This window comes from Cibotium barometz, chromosome 8 (assembly GCF_041138505.1).
Source record: "Cibotium barometz isolate CiBa-2024 chromosome 8, ASM4113850v1, whole genome shotgun sequence".
NCBI lineage: Eukaryota > Viridiplantae > Streptophyta > Polypodiopsida > Cyatheales > Cibotiaceae > Cibotium > Cibotium barometz.
Window position 1 is genome coordinate 41,468,996 of NC_141053.1, and position 22,658 is coordinate 41,491,653.

General features: G+C 46.5%; 1 protein-coding gene across 1 annotated transcript; it reads right to left on the reverse strand.

Moving 5' to 3' along the window:
• Positions 1 to 1,907: 1,907 nt before the first annotated feature.
• Positions 1,908 to 21,723, reverse strand: LOC147636279 (CDPK-related kinase 5-like). The gene is made up of 11 exons (XM_086801723.1): positions 20,541 to 21,723; positions 20,170 to 20,300; positions 19,251 to 19,292; positions 19,053 to 19,161; positions 18,865 to 18,943; positions 18,465 to 18,761; positions 18,263 to 18,369; positions 3,556 to 3,663; positions 3,389 to 3,451; positions 3,083 to 3,250; positions 1,908 to 2,547 (listed from the first exon to the last, which is right to left on the reverse strand). Exons 1-11 carry the CDS (start codon positions 21,066 to 21,068, stop codon positions 2,401 to 2,403), a joined length of 1,779 nt encoding a protein of 592 aa, XP_086657849.1. The 5' UTR covers positions 21,069 to 21,723; the 3' UTR covers positions 1,908 to 2,400.
• Positions 21,724 to 22,658: the final 935 nt, after the last annotated feature.

Below are 22,658 nucleotides of genomic sequence, written 5' to 3' on the forward strand. Positions count from 1 at the left end.
ACAGAAACGCACAAAAACGGCAGCCAAACGTTTTTTTAACGTGGATATTGCAATTTTGGGAAAAAAATTTGTCCAAAAAAAAAACTCGTTTCAAAAACAACGAAACATTTCGAAACGTTTCGTATGCCACAGGAACAGCGAAACGCGTTTCATTGCTACTATGGTTGAAATCATACAAGTACGGAGTGTTTGTTACTAAGGCATTAATAATAATAGTTGTGCCCATTGCCAGTGCCACGGGAAACCATGACACAACTCATTGTTGGTACCAAAGAATATAATTATTGGTATACAAGATTGTTACCTTATTATTAATGCTCTAATTATTGGTGTGTAACCTTGTTATTGTACTTTGATAGGTTCTTTGTGATTCATGAAATTGTACGACGACAAAGCTCAATAGAGGGAAGATCATGGGAGGACCTCTAGCTAGCTTAGGAGCGTTTCATTTCATTTGGCATCACAACAGCTCTATAATGAGCTTTGCTTTTGATTCAATTTCGCAGTGGTATCATAACCTCAAGGGACACACGTTGCAAGACCATCGATGTAATGCTTCCGAATGCAAAGGCACTGTATCATGAAGTGTCCTCAAGACCCCGCACCAACGAATCCACCAAGTGCTCCAAGCACTTTGAATCCCATGCCAAATCTCAATGTCATTTCTTATGGAGGCATATGTTACAAGTATTGATTTGACCAATGCTTATATAAGGATTGTCCTAATAGAGTAACAATCGCCCCAGTGGAAGAAGCATCAGTTACCACCTCCATGAGTTTTAACATGTTGAGTGTATAAGGACTTATTCATCAATCCCCTTGAACGCCATCACAAGGCTACGAGGACAACCACCAAAGGAACATCCAAGGCTGCCAATAAGTAGAAAGCTCAAGCTTAAGTTTCAACTTTAAAGTAGGAGCTAAATAGCCTAAGGGAGGTGTAAGTAGCCCGTAAAAAGGCTACTAAACCAAAACCGGAGGTCAAAAAGAAGAAGACCCTGAAGAGCATGCAAAAACACAATGCACTTCAATTTACCAATTTCTTGGGAGTTCCAAAATCACTAATTAGACAATTACTATTTTTTCAACAAATGAAGTATTAATTAATGAATTATTCAAAGACATTGATGAGAAAACCGAATAGTTTTTAATAATTGTTTGATCCATCAATTAAATTCTCCTTATTTATCAAGCTTTTTCAAATTGAATCAAAAGCAAAGCTCATTGTAGAGCTGCTGTGATGCCAAATGAAATGAAACACTCCTAAGCTAGCTAGAGGTCCTCCCATGATCTTCCCTCTATTGAGCTTCACCGTACAATTTCGTGAATCACAAAGAACCTATCAAAGCACAATAACAAGGCTACACACCAATAATTAGAGCATTAATAATAAAATAACAATCTTGCATACCAATAATTAGAGTATCAATAACAAAGAGAAGATAGGATTTGGCCCCAAACAACCAGAAAAGCTTCAACCACATCCACTCGCAAGCCAACCCAAAGTATAAGTACCATCAAGTAATGCAGGTATGTCCCATACCATGCACCCCCAATCTTGCAAGAGTGTCGTTAGGTGTAGCTTGGAACCCGCGCTAGACGTGCCTAGGGTGTGAATGTGAGTTTAGATCACATAACAATAGCATGCTCTATGTATGCTCTAATATGCATGCATAGAGGCTCCTATGCATGCAAATTAGAGCATGCACAAGCACCATCAAGTAATGCATGTGTGTCCCACACCATACACCCCCAAGCCTTGAAGAGTGTCATTAGACTTAGCTTAGAACCCTCGCAGGAGTGCCTTTAGACATGCCTAAGCTAATGGGGGGTGTGAATGTGAAAGTTCAGATCACCGGAGAATTCAAGTCTCTCAACCCTGCCGTGTGGGGGGGGGGGGGGGGGGGGGGTTTGAAACAAAACATGTTTATTCTCTTGTAAAGATGAGGCTACATCCAGATTATCAATCTTGAGGAGTTGAAAAAGCACAAGCCTTCTTTGCTCATTAAATCAATTTAGGTAGGCAACAGTGTGCTCTACCATAACCTCTGGAGTGCTAACATCTTGCCATGTGCAAAATAGATAGGGTAAGTTTAGCACCCAGATTGTATATTAATTATTACAAATTCAACCCAAGGCTAAGGGGAGAAATGAAGTAAAACCTCACTTGAAACAATCAGGAAAGCTGTCTTAGGGCACTTGGCCAAGAGAGATGACAAATATGGAGCTTTCTCACAAACAAATGGAAAGCTTTTGTATCAAAGAATGATACAAAGGGTGCACAGGCAACATTTAGCTGTATCAAAACAAGTCTAACTATGATGAGAAAGCATCCCATTTCAGCAAAGCTTGATGCAACAGCCATCTTCACTGAATGAGCCTCCCATAGAGAAGTTTGTGTTAACTGATTGGTGGTTGAGGCTTAGAGCGTGGTGGCATCCCCCGTAGCAAGTTTGTAAACCCGAAGAAGCTCAATTTCCCATCATTGTGTCTTACCCAGTCGTGTAGAACAACGTGAGCAGGGACTGTAGATGGAATGCCAAGCTCCTGACCAAACCAGAAAGAAAAAAAAAAAGCAACCAGTTAACAACACTTAGCCTCCTCCTCAATCAAGAACCAAATTTCTGCATGACTGCCACTCCTATTGCACCTGATATGTGTGTGTGTGTGTGTGTGTGTGTGCGTGTGCGTGTGCGTGTGCGTGTGCGTGTGCGTGTGCGTGTGTGTGTGTGTGTGTGTGAGAGAGAGAGAGAGAGAGAGAGCATCTACTAAAGACCCAATGGGCCTATGAGACCAAAGTGATACAATAATGTCCATGGCATATCTCATCATGGAATGGAAAATTAAATAGAAACAAAACATAGCTATCTCACTTGGGGGGGAGAGAGAGAGAGAGAGGCATTGTAGTTTCATGTGGATTGCACCTGATATGTGTGTGTGTGTGTGTGTGTGTGTGAGAGAGAGAGAGAGAGAGAGAGAGAGAGAGAGAGAAGCATTGTGGTTTCATGTGGATTGCCAACAGAAGCATTGCAGGGAAAAACAAAAGTAAATGCATGGCAGATTCGCATACGCAGGCACCTACCCGAGCAAGCTCCTCTATGAGCACGACACGATTGCCTTCTTTCTCGAAAATCTGATAGGCATTTCTTGCTTGCTGGTCCCATCTTTCAAGCCCCTCGAGTTGAGGTACACTCGTAGCTGCTGCACAGAACTCTTGGAAATCCATTTTTTTGAACTGAAGTGCATCAATCTGTTCCACAACAAGACCTCTATTAGATAATTCTACTGAAACAAGCTCCCCCTGTGTATTTCTGCATCGAGAACATGCATGAACAGCCCTTCAAAAACACAAAAAAAAACCCAAAAAACAATAGGCAAGTCAGCCTACAGCTGCAATCATTTCAAACATTCTGGAGTCCTTCATTGCCTCAGTTGCATTTTTTGTGAGTACCTGGTGCACATGATCCATCAGATAATCAGTCCTTACAATAATTGATACATTACTTATGGTCCTTTCAAAATTCAATAACAACCAAGGTTACATCATCAACTCACTGATTTCAAATTCTCCAATGATATACGGCCATTTTTGCTCGGCTCTAGCAGCATAAACTGAGCTCGCAAATAGAATAAATGATCATCTGGCAATGTCTTTGACAATGCCTGCAGACAATTTCAACTTTAGATTTCAACCGAAACACTGAAAATTTTTTCAACTCCTGAGAAATACCAAGCACTTAATGGCCAATCTGCACCCCCCGTCCACCTGTTCCTCTCCTCTCCCTCTCACCCCCTCCTCACCCCCGTTCTGAATCCCTAGACCTCACCGATGTAAAAAAGATTACCTTCATCGCATTTTTGCTGAAAGAAAATGCTTTCTTGTGGTGGCAACAACAACTGACTAATGGGAAGACCGTCAACACGTGAGAGACATTCGAGCGTATGATCCGTAAGCAGTCCATACCTGCCAATGTGGACTTTCAAGCACGATCTCAGCTACGCCGTTTGACCCAAACAGAATCATTTGTCACATGCATCCCGCACTTGGATTTGTACAACAGGTGCGAGACCTGGAGTGGTAACTGATCCCTTGTGAGCCCCAATCCGGGATGAGTCAGCCAAGGTTCCAATCTAAGCATTCAGGGTCAGGTGTACAAGTCCCATACATGCTCTTGGTCAAGCGTGCAAGTCCCGCACTTGGAGCAATGCCAATCCATACTGGGAGTCACCCTCTAGAATGATGTAGAGGTGTATCAGGCTCTGCCTAGGACACCGGTCGTAGGATAAAATGTCTTGTGGCATACCTATTTGGATATGTGGGCAGGTAGGCAAAGGGGCAGCCCTGTGGGCCACCCCAAAAGGGCTCAATGTCCTTGCCTACGAGGAGGGTAGCCTTATGGGCCACCCTAGGGGAATACTATGTCCTCTTCTCCCTCTCTCTCTCTCTATTTTTCTGCATATCTATATTCAGTTTTGTGCGTTATTTTCGTCGCGACAAGTGTGCTGATTTCTGAGCATTGAAGTTACCAATCTCCCCCGAAGCTTCCGCATGTTACAGTGGTATCAGAGCCTACTTCAAGTGTAAAGATTCAGCAAAGAAGCCAGAATTTTTTTCTCGCTCGTGTGATTGGTCTTTAGACTCCGGTGGACTACCCCTTTCGGAGAGACTCCTGTCCTTCGAAGGACGGTTGGTTTTCAGCCTCCGGAAGTCTCCCACACACACAATGGATGGTCAGATTGCGCTCCAGAAAAAGGAAGTGCGTTTTCTTGCTATGGCGAGCTTCGACAACGAGAGAGACCAAGAACCTTGGGACCAGAGTGCACCGGGCAGCCCAACTAGGGCACTAGGCTTGAGTGTTACAGAGATGTTCCAACAGATAATGCGAGCAATCGCAGACCAAACGACCAAGTTGGAAGAGCAGAAGGCGTAGATCCTGGCTCTGGAAGAGCGTACCCATTCTCCAGCGTCGCGTTTTCCATCTCCTCCTCCCTCTCCTTCCGTATCCCAGATTCCAGATCCTCTACACAAGGACCCTCTCACAAGGTCATGACCGCAACCGAGCTCTTTGCTTGAGTTGCAGATGCGTACATTGGAGATCCGACAACGTGAAGACGAAGCCATGCGACGCGTGGAACATGAGCGTTACCTTGCAACTTTGGACGCCAAATTGACACCAGTGGCGCCCTCAAATCATTTTCCCGAGAAAATGAACTTCAGTAAGTATAATGGTAAACTCGACCCCACAACTCTTTATTCATGGTTGCATCAGTTTGAAGCCTACTTTGCCGCAATTAGAAAGACAAATACTAACAGAGTGATCTTAGCCAGTCGGTACTTGGAAGGTGAGGCCATTCCTTGGTGGACTCAGTGGGCTCATGCCCACACCAGATTAGGTATGGCAGCTTATGTGTGGGACGAGTTTGTCCACGACCTTAAGCAATGGTTCCTACCGCCCCACTACCTTGAGCAACTCAAAGACGAGTTCAGGGGAGCGCGTCAGAACGCACAACCAGTCCTTCAATTTGCCAATAGAATTTTGACTTTATGTTTGCAATTAGGCTTATCTGATTCGAACAAGAAAGGGCAGTTTTTGTATGGCCTTGACACGCAAATCCAGTGGGAGGTGCGTATGTTCCAGCCACCTTTGAAGACGCACTCTCGCTTGCGCAGAGTGCAGAAATGAAGCATAATGGTGGCAAGCCCAAGAATTCCTAGCCGGCTACTCCCAAGGCTACCGCCTCAAGGAGAAAAGGCCAGAACCAGACGGAGACTTTCCCAGGACACAGCACGGGAGCCTCTGGCTCCAAGAACTCAAACAATGCCTCCAAGCTTACTCCAGACCAGAAAGCGGAGGCAGGCAAGACAGGTGGCAAGTTGAGTGCTGAGGAGATTTCTCAGTACAAGGAGGGTAGGTGTTTCTTTTGTCATACAAAAGGCCACACTTCTCGGGAGTGTCCTAAGAAGACTACCACTCCAAAGACCGCCGCCGCAGCCTCCACAGCTTTCGTGGTGAGCCCAGCTCCCACACATATCCCAGTGGCTGCCCCTAGTTCTTCAAATCCCAATGCTTCAGTTGGAGCAATCATTAGCAGGGAGCTCGAAGATAAGCAGAAGGGCGCCCATGACAAAGAGTATAAGCGCAACGAATTGCTCAAGTCCTTTGGCTACATAGGTGGCCAGAGAGTTGTTGTCTTGTTTGACAATGGCAGCACAGAGGACGTGGTCACGGAACAGGCCACTCGGAGCACCTGTTTCGTCCTGACTTTGGTGGACAAACAAGTTTAGGGTTTTAGCACAGGCATGACACGAGCGTCAAGTATGAAGCTCTAGGTGCTAAATTGGTTATTCAGGGCATAGAATGCATGATTTTATGGTTGCCCCTCTTGTAGGAGCAGACATAATTTTGGGCATTCAGTGGTTTCACAAGTTTCTTCAAGGGACAAGCACACGTTCCAGATTAATCGGAATGTGTCAAACACCCCGGTGACCATTAAGCGTGAGCCAGGAATTTCGAACTTTCCGCTCATAAGCCACTTGCAGGCTAAGCGAGCAGTCAGGAAAGGCGCACATTGTGCGATGATATACATCCAGACAGCCCTGACGGTGGCCAGTGCTTCTGAGAAGTATTTGGCTCTCCATGAAAAGTTCCAGAAGTTTTTTCTTCGGGACAATCTCCCTCCCCAACTCCCCCCGTCCAGACCGGAGGACCACAAGATTGACCTCCTCCCAGGCTCGGAACCCTCGAGCAAGTTTCCGTATCGCCTTTCCAAGGCAATGGAATCGGAGTTGGACCACCAACTCCAAGAATTGTTGCAATCTAGCTTCATCCGCCCTAGCGCGTCGCCATTTGCAGCACCGATCTTGTTTGTCAAGAAGAAAGATGAGTCTTCTCGGTCGTCTGTCGATTATCGTGCCGCACTCAATAAGCTGACTATCAAGAGTAGATTCCTGATGCCTCGAATAGATTATATTCTCGAGAGGCTGAATGGAGCGAAGGTGTTCTTGAAACTCGATTTAAAGAGTGGATACCACCAGGTGAGGATTGTGGAGGGGAACATCCCCAAGACAACCTTCCGTACGGAATGGACCCACTATGAATTTGTGGTCATGCCATTTGGCTTGACGAACGCCCCAGCTACATTCAACCGCATGATGATGCGTATTTTCCGGGATTTAATTGGAAAGTGTGTTCATATTTCTGGACGACATACTGGTATTTTCAGCTACGGTTGAGCAGCATGACATTGATGTGGAGAAAGTCCTTAAGTTACTAGAAAGCAACAAGCTCTACATCAATGAGAAGAAGTCGGAATTTTATTTGTTCTAGGTGCATTATCTTTGATACATAATTAGTGCAGAAGGCATTCGACTTGATCCGGCTAAAGTGGCCGAGATTGTCAGTTGGGTACCTCAAACAGCTTATGACATCAGATCCTTTGTGGGTATATGCCAGACATACTCCACCCACATAAAGTTTTTTGACCTCTCGACGGATCTCACCGATCTGCTAAAGGGTGTTAAGACAAGAAGGCAACGGATTCAAATGACTCCACGAGCGTTGGAGGCATTCAAGAACCTCAAGGTGGCTTTATCGGACGCGCCTTGTTTAGCACTTGCCTCGTGGAACGAGCCATTTCAGATGATCACCGATGTGAGTAACATCAAAATTGGCAGTGTTTTACAACAGAATGGTCATCCAGTAGCTTACATGTCTCGTAAGTTACTGCCCGCAGAGAAAAATTACTCAGTCTACGATCGTGAACTCCTTGTAGTTATACAGGCCTTGAAACATTGGAAACATTTTCTGTATAGCCGTGACTTTGAGGTTCATAGTGACCAACAGGCATTACGCTGGATTCAGACAATACCAAGTACACAGTGGAGTGATCGACAACACCGTTGGAGTCAAATATTCCAGCAATTCGGTGGTATGATTAAGTACCTTCCAAGAAAGGCCAATCCAGTGGCCGATGCTTTGAGCAGGAAGGGACAAGTGACTTCGATTCAGACCACTAGACTCGACCTTGTTGGTATGGGACTAGACGACATGAAGCACACGTACGCGGATTCCAAGGAATTCGGTACACAATGGGAACAGGCATTGGATGCCACAGGACCATGCCAATTTCTGATACGCGATGGTTGGCTTTTCTACAAAAGCCGACTGTGTGTCATGAAGTCGTTTAGAGCAACTCTTCTCCATGACACCCATGACACCATTACTAGTGGTCGTAGGGGCATGAATTCGACTCTAGAGAAATGAAACGGCAATATTATTGGCCAAAGATGAGGCGAGATGTGTTTACATATGTACAACGCTTTGATATATTTCAAAAGGTGAAAGCTCCTCATGGAAATAAGATAGGATTATTACAGCCCTTGCCAATTCTTGAGGACCTTTCCAAGATATTTCAATGGACTTTGTCAACGAATCTGCCTCCCAGTCCGAGTAAGCGTAATACTCAATGCTTAACTATAGTTGATAGATTTAGCAAATTTGTTATGCTTATTCCTTGCAGGGTCAATGTGACCGCCGAGGATGTTGCCCAATTGTTCATTCAGCATCGGTACCCGATTGGCGGGATTCCTAGGACCATAGTGTCAGACCGAGATGCCAAGTTTACCAGTCATTTTTGGAGGGCACTGTTTGATAACTTTGGTACTCAATTGAATTTTTCCAGTGCGTTCCACCCACAGACGGACGGCCAAACAAAGATATACAACCAGTTGACCTTTGATGTGCTGAAGTGTTATGTCCACGATCAACAAGGTAAGTGGGAATCTTATTTGCCTTTAGTTCAAGCTGTTTTGAATGATTCTTTTTCTTCAGCTATTGGCAGGACTCCATATGAGGCAGCGTTTGGAAGACCATTCCAGTCATTTTTGACCAAGACCTCGTCTTCAGTACCTGAAGCAAACAGAGTGACGGAGTCTTACCAGGAGATTTTAGAGTCAATGAAAGACAGGTTGGCTAAAGCACAAGAGGTCTACACTCGACAAGCTAATAAAGACCGAAGGGATATGAAGTATTCGGAAGGGGGTTGGGTTTATCTTCGGATTATGAAGCAAAGGTTGAAGCAGGTGGGCAAGCGATGCCCTTTCAGGAGCTTCGGATCTTTTCTCATCCAGAAAAAGATTAATGAGGTGTCAATGCAGTTGAAGCTACCTCCAAGTTGGACTATGCACGATGTGTTTCACGTCAGTTGGTTAAAGCCATATGCAGGTCCGATCCCTTTAGAAGTTAACGACGAGGCAAAACCAGATATCATTGATGAAGCAGAAGTTATGGTTCCAAAACAGATCCTTTTGCACCATTTCAAGCATGGCTCAGGCTGAAGGCAAAGACAGTTCCTCACGAAGTTTCAGGACCGAGGGACCCACGAAGCGGTATGGCTTGACAAAGAGTTTTTCGACGACTATCAGGCATTATTGACGGATTATTTGGAGGCTATGCAGCTTCCGTCAAGTTAAGCAAAAGGGGATGTCACGTGCATCCCGCACTTGGATGCCACGTAGACATATCTATACAAAAGATGCAGGACCTGGGATGGTAAACTGGTCCCATGTGAGCCCAATCCGAGACGAGTCAGCCAGGGTTTCATCCCAGTCGTTCGAGGTCTGGTGTGCATTGTCCTGCACATGAGTCCAAGGTCAGGTGTGCGTTGCACATGAAACAGCGCCAATCTGCGCTGTGTGTCTCCCTCTGGAATGATGTCAGTGAGTCTGTGTATCTAGTAAGATACCGGATGCCAGAACACTGTGTAGATAGTTAGGAAAAGGGGCCAGCCCATAAGGCTACCCCAAGAACTCATGTGGGCATGGGGAAAGTACAAGACAATCCCCATAAGGGCCAAGAAGGCCCTGGCTGTACCCACCAGCCATGGGTAGGTCATGGGAAGGCTGTAGCCTATAGGACAACCCTAGGGGCTTTGCAAGGATAGCCGACTGGTTATCCAGCCCTAGGAGGGTTGTAGGGCAACTGTGGGGCAGCCCATACAAGCTGCCCAGCCTACAGTACAGCAGGCGCACAGTGCCCAGCCCCTTTTTTCCATGCGCCTAAGTGCCCAGCAGCCATTTGTGTTGGGGTAAAGGCATTATGCCCACCCTTATAGTGTGTACAAGCCCATGTGTTTTATAGTACATAGTACACTTGGTACTTTTAATGTACTAAGTGCACTATGTGTACTAGAGCAAATATACATGTGTGATAGGGGAGTCACACACTCATACTTTGTGAGTTGACTTATTCCCACATGTCTCTCTCTCTCTCTCCCTTCTTCTCTGTGTGTGTCTCCCACATGAAACCCTAACTGTTTCAGCTGAGCTTCTTTAGCTCCCTTCAACTGGTATCAGAGCCTCAGTGCATCATGAAGCGACATCTATAATTACTGGCTATGGCGGCACTGCTTCCAATATTGAGGACACCGTCATGCCAAGTTAGCACGAAGGCAAGTGTCTATGGACCGGCAGTTTGAGGAGTTTCGCGCGCAGCTGGAGGAGTCGGGCGCCGTGCGGGAGAGGCTCCGTTCCAATCGATAGCTCCCTACCGTCGACCGTGTCACTGTTTCGTCTTCTAGCAGCTCCCGTCCGTGTGCTTTGTCACGGCCTCCACTCCGCCGTCTGTGACTTCCCAACATCAGCCCTTGCCCGTCTGCTGCACACTCGCCGTTGCCGGCTCCAAGGTATAGTCGCCCTACTCGTCTGCACGTTGCCGGTTCTCCCACGCCGCCTGCGTTTGCAACCTGCCGTCTACGACTCAGTCCGGCAACCACCTCTTCGTCATTAGCTCCCGCATGCGTAGCTCAAAGTTCGCTCATTGCAGCCTGTGAACTCGGCTACACGAGTTAGCAAATACGACGCCCCCCCCCCCCCTTTTCTGCAACAGAAATCAGAAATTTCAGAGGTATTTGCTTCAATTTTGGGATTTGCATGTCCATTATCATCAATTGAGCAGGTATAGGTCCTAATGGCTCAGATTTGAGCACAATTGGCAACATTGGGTGACATTGGTCACATTCCGGGTCAATTGGCACAAGACCCCATTTCTCGAATGGGGACCAAGCAAAGGAGATTTAGAGAGGCCGATGAGATTGACAAGCCTCCACCGTTGGCAAGTATCACAAGATTTGGCGAACTGAATGGAATATTTGAACATTGTTAGCCACCACAGGCCATGCTAGAAAAAGAGGGTGCTGGAGATGTGGCTGAGATAGTGACCACCACCAAGGCCAAAGTGGGCATCTTCGACCAGGTGAGGCACTTCATGAGGGCTAACGCACCTTCGTAAAACACCATCATGACCAACCTTGTAGAGTTGGCCAGATATGATTTGGAAGTTGGCTCTTCACCAAAATTTGGTGCTTGTCCTTGGGGCTAGAGCCAGCTAGAAATTGTCCTGTGGAAAGCAAGGCAAGAACATTCCCATACCAGTCCGAGGCAACATCGACTTTAAAAAGAACATTATCAGGAAGGTTATCCTCAATACCTGTTGCAAGCTCCCCAGAGTTGATGCGGGAGAGGTGGTCTGCCATGACATGATGTTTGCCTGGTCAAAGGAGGATCTCAAAATCGAATTCTTGGAAGAGCAACAACCACCGCCAAACATGACCCGCTCAATGGTGTTGTAGTTTTGTTAAATGGGTGTGAGGAGGCAGCTGGCATAGTAGATTCGTTTGTCCATCTTGTATTCCGCTCTAGGTTGAGTAAGGACCGTGCCAACAGTAGTGAGGCTTGCATATGTATGGATATGGAAGATGATCATCAAGTCGGGTGGGATGAGAATGGGAGCTTCGGTGAGGCTCTTTTTAAGGTAGGAGAAGGCGGTAGAGGTTGGATCAGACCATTGGAAGATTGTGGATGGCTTGACTAGGTGAGTCAGTGGAAGGGCCACATCGGCATACATATCGATGAAACGGTGATGATATGTGTCCGACAAAGACTTGGGTTCATTTAGGCTAATGGGAGGAGGAAGGCAAAGGATGGCAACGATTTTATCAAGGTCGGGAGCCAAACCTTCAGAAGAGATGATGTGACCTAGGAGTGTGCCCTCGACCACCAAGAAAAGACACTTATAGAGATTGAAGCGTAGCGGGGAGGAGCGACACTTGCGAAAACTAGAGCTAACTGAGAAAGATGTTCTGAGAAGGCCTCTACATATGAGTTCCTGTGAAGTTAGAAAATCATCGATGAAAGTACAAAGACGTATGAGGAGGTACTCCCTAAAGATATTGGTGACGATCAGTTGGAAGGTGACTGGAGCATTGCACAGCCCAAAGGGCATCTTGTTGTAGGTGTAGGTACCCCATTGGGTGACGAAAGCTCTCTTGGGGCAGTCATCCGGGTGGATGGCCACCTCGTTGTATCCACTAAACCCATCCATGAAGCTGTATAGGGCATGCTCGGCAATATCATCTAAAACCCGATCCATGAATGGGAGCAATTGATGGTTGCTTTGTTGAGGGACCGAAGTCCACACGGACATGGATCTTGTTGATCTTCTTCATGGGAGAGATCTCAGATGACCATGGGAGAAAGCCATTCGGAGTGTTCCACTGGGGAGATGATTTGGGCGTCCTCCATCTTTCTAGCTCCACCTTGACTGCCTCTGCATACTTTGGGTTGAGCTTGTAGGCTCGCCCATGAACAGGTCGAGTTCCTTCCTGGAGTGGTATGATGTGAACACCAATGTCGGCTGCAACACCTTCCAAGTCCTTGTATGTCTAGGCAAAGACATCCTTATAAGATTGGAAAGAAGGCAAGTAGGGTGGGTGATCCCAAAACCGAGAGGCTAACAAGATGGGACGAGGCTCCTCTATAGTGCCGAGAATGAATTCTTTGGCGGGGTCTTGGCAAGAGGGAAGGCTAAGGGGTTCCCCTGTCTTAGAAGAGTGGTGGAAGGTAGGTCACCTGAGTAGGTTGGCAAGGGGAAGGTATAGCATTGTGGAAGGTTCGTGGAACGGCAAGGGCGGCTATGGCGTAATGAGCTAGGTTGGGGGCTGTCGAGGCGGGGTGAGGGGCTTGTTGCTAATGAAATTGGTAGAACCCCTTCACATAGTAGCAGAATTTGTCTTCATGTCCTCCTTTTCCACAAAAGGAGCGAGACCTCCTCTTTGGGCATTCTTTGACACTGTGTCCAAGTGATTGGCATATAGCACCATAGTCAGGGGTCGCCCGTCCCAAGCTTCGGGACGGGGGAATGCCGTCCCGACCTCCCTTTCACACGGGGATGTGTCCCTCCATAGGGGGGACATCCCCTGTTCCATCCCTCACCAGGGGACGGCCGTCCCCTATCAAGGGACGTGTTAATTTGTGGGACAACTGGTGCTCTGTTTGGGGATGTGAAGAAAAAAAAACGAGAGATTTTCTTTTTGGGAAGGCTTCACCTCATTTTATGTTTTTATGTTAGAAAAACCCTGTCGTGCGAGCGATCTCTGCTCTCCTCCATCTCTGTTGTGCACACTTGCTCTCCTCCGTCTCTACTCCATCTCTGCTCTGCAGTGTGCAGTGATGTGACTGCACAAGTTCTTGAGGCTTGAGCCTTGAGTGCACCGCAGCCTACAAGCCCACAACTCCATCTAAGCTGCCCAAGCCCAGTGCCATCGCGGCCCGCCTTCAAAGTTCAATGGCCTCTTCCTCGCGAGCACCAGTACCCCGTGTTGGGGGCAAGGGTTCAAATTGGTCTTGGTGAGAAGAGGTGAATGCACAGAGACTTGGAAGCGGGGGAGCCATGAGTCTGGGCATGAGGTGCAGTTTTTCCCAAATGTAAGCCAAGAGAAGAGGACGGAGCTCTTAGAGCGGGCTGCAGCACAAGCGTCTCTCTTTACAACAAGGAGGGCGGCATGTCCTATGGCAATTGACCCCGCAGCATTTGCCAGGCCACCTGTATCGGAGGTATGTAGTAGAGGCTCTAGAGCTTCTGCATCTGCATCTGCATCAGCTAGCCATACGTTGTCCATACCACAGGCATCCTTTAGCATGCCATCCACAGTTCCTGCACGTCGATAGAGTACCCTTGATCAGAAATGGGATCCCAAGAGAAAGGAGGATGTTGATACGACAGTGGCTTGCTTCTTTTTTCATGATCATATTGCCTTCCATGCTGCCAGATCTCACTACTTCAAGGTTATGGTGAGGAAAATTGGCGAGTATGGTCCATCTTACACACCGCCACCATCAAAGACATTGCATACCACTGTTCTTTATAAAGAGAGACGTGATGTAGAGCAAGCTGCAGAGAACACAAAGCATATGTGGAAAAAGAATGGAGCGCCCCTCATTGCTGATGGATGGAGCGATACACGAAAGAGGTCTATCCATGGGGTAGTGGCCTATTCTCAAGGAGAGATGTATTTCATTTCGTTGCATGATGCATCAGGGACTAGGAAGAGTGCTGATGTGTTTGCATCAGAGTGGACAGAGGCAATAGATTTTGTTGGTAGTGACCTTGTTGTGGGATTTGTTGTGGATGGCGAGGCCGCCAACAGGGCAGCAGGTGCCATTGATGAAGGGATGTATCCACATGTGACAATGTCATTTTGCATGGCACATTGCCTCAATAATGTGATGAAGGATATAGGAAAGTTGCCTTGGATTGCGCCCATCATTGAGAGGGCAAGTCACATGGTCACTTTTGTGTTGAATCATCAATTCTTACTACATGAGTTTAATAAGAAATCAAGCAAGCAGCTCTTGAAGTACTCTGAGACACGGTTTGCGTATAACTTTCTGATGTTGGGCCGACTGAGTACATGTAGTGCCGCATTGAGGCAGGTATTCATTAGTGATGAGTTCACTAAATCGCCATTAGCCTCTGCTACTGGAGGGTGGAAATGCAAAGATAATGCTGAAGATCTTGAGTTTTGGAAGCATGTGCATCACATTGATGCCCATTATGCATTTGTTGAGCCTTGTGGATGGCATGAAGCCATGCATTGGGAAAGTGTATGAGGCCATGGACACGATGATTGAGCAATTGAAAGAGCTCATTAAAGAGCAAGAGCAATTTGATCATGATGACGAGGATGAGGACACTCTCAAGAGCAAGATGAAATGGTTCAAGATCTTTGTGTCAAAAGATGGAATGCATATCATTCTCCTTTGCATGCAGCAGCATACATTTTGGACCCCAAGTTTCAAGGCAAGGGTCAAGAAAATGATCGAGAGGTGAATAGTGGTTGGGGGATTATCTTAGAGAGATTGGTGTCAGAGCCTAGTGCAAGGCGCAAAATAAGAGACTCACTTGCAGAGTATAGATCTTTTTCATGGCTTGTATGGTTTCCCCAATGCAAAGGAGGATCGGACTCGGGTTGGGGCGGCTTTGTGGTGAGAGGATTTTGGATGAGACGGACCGGGGTTACAACAGTTGGCTATTCGCATTCTCAGCCAGGCTGTGACCTCCTCTTGTTTGGAGCAACTATGGAGCTCCTATAGTCACATTGCATCAAAGAAGAGAAACCGCCTTGGCGTGGAAAAAGCCCATGATTTGGTTTTAACTTGCGTATGTTGGGCAAGGGGGTGATTGCAAAAGCTGAACCTTTTGTAGAGTGGAAGTAGCAACAAGAGAAGGAGAATGAGCAGGTTGAGGTCGCAGAGACTGATGCTCGTGACAATGAGGCCAGCGTTTCCTTCAGTATGGATTTTGATTGATGATTTTAGATTAGCGCTACGCCACAGGCTTCAACCTTGGATGTCACATGTGGAGGTCAGCCTTTAGGGCCCACTACCCAAGCTATATTTATGTAGACATGGTTTATTTTCTAGTATCTGCATTCTAGAGACAGTAGACTATGCTTCAGCCGTGAGTCTCGACAGTTGTATTGTGTTTTGTCTACACTATTTTTTTTATCTACACAGTTACCAGTACACTATTTTTGTGATATGAATCATGAATTGTGTCATTTTGTGTGCTTTCTTTCAGAGTACTCAAATGTAATATAAATACTTAACATTTGATGGATATATTGATGCATTTTTTTGTGTACCGTACCACCCCCTGTCCCCGTTCCCTGCCTCCAGTCGTACCCCATCCCCAAACCCTTCCCCGTCCCCATTCCCGTCCCCCGACCCATGTGACTATGTATAGCACACCACAGGCCTTTCTTGGCTTCTTGTTGTGTCTTCAATTCCTTGATCTCCCTTTTGAGTTGGAGCAGGGTACTTTCCTCGCTCGGAGATTTTTGGCTCACTTTGAGTGCCTCCAACACCCGCTTCAGCTGAGCCACTGGGTCATCCAGTGGTGTCGTCACCATTGGATATACAAAGCCCACATCATGCTCAAACATGAGTCGTGCATTTTTAAGTTGGGGGGGCAGCTCCTGGAATTCCAACAAAGGAGTTGGTGGGGGGGGGGCGACTCTCTCAAATCTTCTGTTGGATGGACCTCTGTCACCCACTGACGCACCATGAGGTAAGTCAATAAGCGGGCCACCAGCACTGTGGTCCATGTCATAAGTTCCAACACCCTCTTCCCTGGTAGCAATTGTAGCCCCCCGAACTCCTGGAGAATGCGGTCCTCATAGTTACCAGGACGGAAGGACGGAAAGAGTACCAAGAAGGCTTCCTCCCACTCAAGGCCGCAGCTCTTGCATATGGATATGAATCACCAGATGTGTCCTCATCTTCGGTGAAAGAACCTTTAAAGGTTGGGAGCTTGACATTGACTCGGCCCAGCACCATGGACAGGGATTCTATGCCAGGAGGATTAGATGGGCCAAGAGGGTTGGCTTGGCCTCCAACATTGTTACCGAGAGTGGGATTACCAAGGTTAGCTATCATAGGGAGAGGTGGAAGGGAATGCCTAGGGGGTACGTAATTGAACTTCTTCCAACTATAGCAGCATATTGAGAGAGGAATTTTGGATGGGCTGACCAGACTACCACGGGAGCGTGTATTGGGCATATAGAGAGGACATAGAGATGAGGGTGAGCTAACAAGACTAACACAAGTGACAAGATTGCAAGAGCAACAAAAAGCTGGCACTACTCCAAAACACTTACATGTCCTTCACTATACCGTGCACACTCAACAGAGGTCACAGGGAAGAGGACGACACACAGCTCAAGGTAATGACAAGTGACTACAGCCCCACGCTAAGGCTACAATGTAGTATCAAGGATGTAGCATGAAGGCGAAGGATGATGGACGAAGGATGTGTCAAGGGACCATATAAGCATTCCTGCAAGACATGGTGGACTCAGTAGAGTAGGAGGCATCTCCTATCTTCAGAAGACGCCTCAAAGTGGCAGCCTTTGGTAGAATCTCCTATCTCTACAAGATGCCTGTTGGAGTGTCAGTGCGGTGCCTTCAATGCCAGTGCGTGCACCGCTCTTGTATCCGCTGGTGGTGCGCCTCCACTTCTGGATGGTCCACCAAATGCTCCGGATGGTAACTCTAGGTTGACCCACTGTAGCAGTGTGAAGCTGTGGCAGTGTGACGTTACGGTGTCCATCTAGTGTGGACACCCTTGGTGGCTATAAGGATGGTACTATTATTGGGTGAGGCATGCAGTCGTCCCACCCCACTGTACTGGCACATTGTATTAGTCACATGACTCTGACACCATGGAGAGGCCCCACACCACATGTTGGGGACATCATCACAAATCTGCACTCTTTTATGGAGGATGGTACTATCATTATTAGATGAGGCCTGCATTTCTCCCACCCCACTTTACCTACAGGCACCTTGTGTTAGGCACATGGTTACTTGTACTACCCTTATCATCGACACATGTTCATAGTATAGGTTGTTTTTTTCAGTTTTCAGTTTTCCCATGGATAAATATTTTCATGGAGATATTGTAACTTTGTTTGGTCACACACCCACTGGGCCTTTTGAAGACATTTACACACGGAACTTTTGTAACACATTGGTCTCATAGACCCATTGGGCCCTTTGTAGATATTAATAAAATCTCTCTCTCTCTCTCTCTCTCTCACACACACACACACAGTGCACACACAACACAACACAACATACACAAGCATGCTGTCTGTGGGAACAAAAAAAGACTGCATGTCACTGTGGAACTTTAGTGGCACGTTTTAGACATACACTAGTACATGTGTCATATTCATACAGAAAAACCAGAGCCCAAAGAGAGGTACAGGTTTCCATACATGGATAAGACTTGAACAACAAACCAAACAATAATACACAAAAGGCACTATTAAATGATAATATTAATTGATGGACCTATCAAGTTGCTCATTTTAAGTAATAGATATCCAAACCTTGAAGCTGTGTGCATGTAAATCTGCTCACCTTCAAAGCTGCCCGCCTTACAGCTGAAGACCTAAGGTAAGACTTCACTAGCCTGAAGATCAATATATCAAGAGGAACTTTCTGGTGTCCACGTATCCAAGGATGAGCTGACACAACACATATATAAATACACCCAATTCAGTTGCTTGTAACTCCGACAAGCTCAGAAAAACTTCTGCTCCTTTCAAAGTGAGGTACTTACTCAGAGCTTGAGCAGCAGTCATTCTTCTGTGTCGATCTTTCGTCAGAAGCCGCTTGCAAAAATCCTTGGCCTCATCTGTTACCAAAGGCCATGGTGCTTCATCGAAACTAGGATCCATTTTCAAGACAGATCTAAAGATTCCGGACTCAGTGCGTGCCCAGAACGGCCGGCTTCCACACAGTAGAATGTATGTTATAACCCCAACGCTCCATACATCGGCTTCTATGCTGTAAGATCTATGGAGAACCTCTGGTGCAACGTAATATGCGCTTCCAACGATGTCATTCAGCCTCTCATCTGTCAAGAAGGTTAAGAAAAAACCATGTTTACTACTATTGTGTTTTACAGCATCCGTGATCGTAAAAGGGAAACTTACAGAGCTTGTGATCGCGTCTTGTACCTGGTCTCACGAAGTCCGACAGTCCAAAATCAATGGCCTTCAGTTGTGCACTCTCATCGTTTGTTGTGAAGAGGAAGTTCTGAAGGCAGACCAAGGAATCAAGTAGCGCGAAAACGTTGTGCTACGGCACCATGACTTGACACAGTGTCCCTTTTCAAGACAGTGCTGATAACTTGACAGAGAAATACCTCTGGTTTTAAGTCGCGGTGAACGACCCCCTGAAGGTGGCAAAAGGCCACTATGCTTAGAATCTGTACCACCACAACCTTTGCATCCTCTTCAGAGTACTTTCCGCCTCTGTCAATGCCAGCACAACAAGCAGTTTGGACCCTTGAGAGATAAGTGAAACAAGTGGTGTTACATTACTGCTATCTTCAAAAGCAGACCTTGAAAGTATCCTATCGAGCAGCTCGCCACCCTCACACAACCTGCAAAATTTTGCTCAACTGGATCATTAAAACCTTCAAGAATTTAGTGAGATCGTTCAGAAAAGTAGTGTCCTGATTTACAAATGGAACCCACACCTAGTTGTCATGGGGCTGTTGTGATACACCTTCAACCAACTTGCCCTCGGTGTTGCAAGTGCATGAACTTGATCCTGCTTACACAAGTGCACCCCTGGCTGAAGTGTTGAAATGTGACTAAAAACTATGATGTGCCCTGATGACATGGCCTTGAAATCCCTTATGTTTACTTCCTGTAGAGGTTGCCACTTTAAACTGTTTGGACATTTTCTACAGTGTGCAGGCAAGCTGGTAATAAGTGATTGAACTTTTGAGCAGGGGGTCTCTTACACAAGTGCACCCCTGCTCAACTTTATCCTGCTTACACAAGTGCACCCCTGGCTACGTTAAGAGTTGAAATGTGACTTAAAACTATGGCATGGTGGCATGATGACATGGCGTTGGAATCCCTTTTGTTTACTTTTTATAGAGGTCACCACTTTAAACTGTTTCAGCAGTCTATGGTGTGCAGGCAAGCTGGTAAGTGATTGAACTTTTGAGCAGGGGGATCCCCACTTGCTGCAATTGATGGGCACCTGGTCATATTTCACCTACAGGCAGGCTCTGAACTCTCCCTGCTAACTTGGAGAGGAGCAACATCATCGACTGAATGGCACAATCTCTACTTGGGGAAAAAAAATAACTGTGAGGATATTTTGACATGTAAGCATCTAAGAGAGAGTGTCCCTCCCACTACCGAATCCACGTACAGGTTAATCAACCAAATTGTTACCTTTCAGAACATTAAGGAAGCAAGACAATCCATCATCACTTCAGAAGCTCATGAAAACAAAGAACTTACTCCATGACTATGTACACATTCATGTTGTCCTCGCAAGCATCGTAGAACTTGACTAGATTGTCATGCCCGGTCAGTGCTTTCAGTATTTTAACCTCTCTTCTTACGTCTTCGATGGCAATGGCTGTTGTCATCTGGAAGAAACATAACATAGGAAGTCTAAGGTTGCTTTTCAAATAAGCAGAGGGCAATGTTGAGTTTCCAACCTACTCCAAAAGCTTCAGACCATGGCTATTTAATCTTGGCTCATGCTGCCGGCTTATTAAGAGTAGAGAATGCAGATCATGAAAAATTGCTACTGCATGCATTGGGCAAAACACACAACTGCAACCCTATGAGCTAACTTGAACAAATTGAGGACTATTTGAAACCACCTTTTCTTTGGAGATGAGCTTTACTGCAACAGACTGGCCTTTGAAGTCCCCTTTCTTGATCTTTGCAAGGCAAGTGTGGCCGAAATGTCCTCGCCCGACCTCCTTGCCGAGCTCGTACTTGATGGTAAAGTTCTTGGCATACCCAAATGACTTGTTCAGGGGCTTCTCCAGCTCCTGCCCTTCAGGAATGGTCCCTTCTTTCGGTTTTGCTGTACCAAGGCGTTTGAGAAGAACCGCCTGGATGTGTTTTGCAGGAGAGGGTGGGGGGAAGGGCCTTTTGAAGAAGCGTCGTGGGGTTCCATTGGCCGGAGATGCATCTGCCGCAGCCTGAAAGGGTGACCTGAAAGGGGAAACCCAGAATGGAGAAGCTCTATATGGAGACTTTGAAGGGGCTGAAGAGGGCAATGTGGGTTCCCCATTTGCTGCTACATGTGCTTCTTCTTCTTCTGCAGACCTTCCTACAAAAATCCCATTTTTCCCCGTTTGCTGGTGAGCTTCTTCTGCACTCTTGCCGTAGCAGATTCCCATAGAATTATCAAGCAAGTAAAAAGCTTACTTTTGAGCTCAAACTGACGGGGTATACGACCAAAAGCTCACTCGATATAGGAAGTGGGCTGTGCTTCTTTCTGCAGCCCAGCTGCCACAACCTGCTCTTCTTTGCACAAAGCCAAACTCTAACCACTGAGAAGCCCCGCCACACTCTAATCACTGAGAAACCCTAATCAGAGCACCCAAAACCTAATCGTTATGGAAACCTAACCTAATCAATGCGCAACCCTAATTACAGCTCAGCCATAAGCAAAGGCATTGAGTAATTAAGATCAAATTTTCATCCTCCAGCTTTGAATGGAGGTTGAGCTACTCAAGCATCAAGGGCAAATATGCAGGGTCAGCTTCATTTGCCAATGGGCGCACTGTCCATTCTACAATGTGTATGGTGTTGGCACACACATAACTGTGGCAGCAGAGAATGCAGTTGGAGAATTGTCGAGATAAAGACCTGTGCAGAGAAAGTGAGAGCAGATCAGAACAGGAAAATGACCTATAAGCCAATAAGGCAACTCTGAGGACGCTGCTCAGATGATGGGATGTGAAAAGCAGCACAGCCACTGGAGAAATTAGTGCACCAGATTGTGATGATGATGTTATGATGATGTTGGGGACCTTACCTCTCTCATGATTCATCTCTCCTCTCTCATCTCTCGTTTCGATTTAAATGAGATGAGTAGTTTAAACTGTAAACATCATAGCCAAGTCTATGTTATTAATGACTTCTTGTATAGAGAGAGGAGAGAGAAAAAGAACGATCAGTTGACTGTTGTTTCACATCTGCCACCACAACCAGCCACAAATGATCCATGTAATTTATGACCTTTTGTGATGAGTGGCACTGAGTGCATAATGACAAAACTATAATGAGTGCATATTTATTTAAGTGGGGGCTTACACCCCTTATTAATTATAAAAGGTCCTTCATTTTCGTTTTCTATATAAAGGCCCCCTCCCCAAGTGGTTCATGAGAAAGCGGCCATAGCATAGCACCTTCCCCACCATCATGCTATTTCCCTCCTCCACCCTCATGACTATCTAGTAGTATCTACGAGACGGGATATTAATGAGGGGGGAGAGAAGGGATCAATGTGACTGAGAAGATGCATGGCGGGCGGGCACGTTCTCAACCACCATCGATCATGGGAGGGCACCAGTGGGACGGCCGGACGGTGGTTTTTTTTTTAAGTGGCGGGGCAAAATCTAGTTTAAGACTCTTTGGCCACAAGGGCTTTCACACCATGGGCTTGCGGGTGTGTTGGATAGCTCACCTACCCGACAAGCGGGCCACTCGGGTTCAAATCCCGCTAGGGGCCTGGCCATGTTTAGTGTGGGGCCTACCCATGTTTCATCCCAGTCGGCGAGCCCTTATTGTTGTCGGCCATCCAATGGCCCTAGATTCAACGGGCATTTGTGGCCCTTGATCCCTTCTCTCACATCCCGTGGCACTTAGTGTCCTCCCTCCTCCACCCCTCAGCACCTTCACCCCAACAATAGAGAGTAGACCTATAGATAGGAAGAGAGTGTGCTTTTTCTCTACAAACAAACATAAGAGAGAGAGAGAGAGAG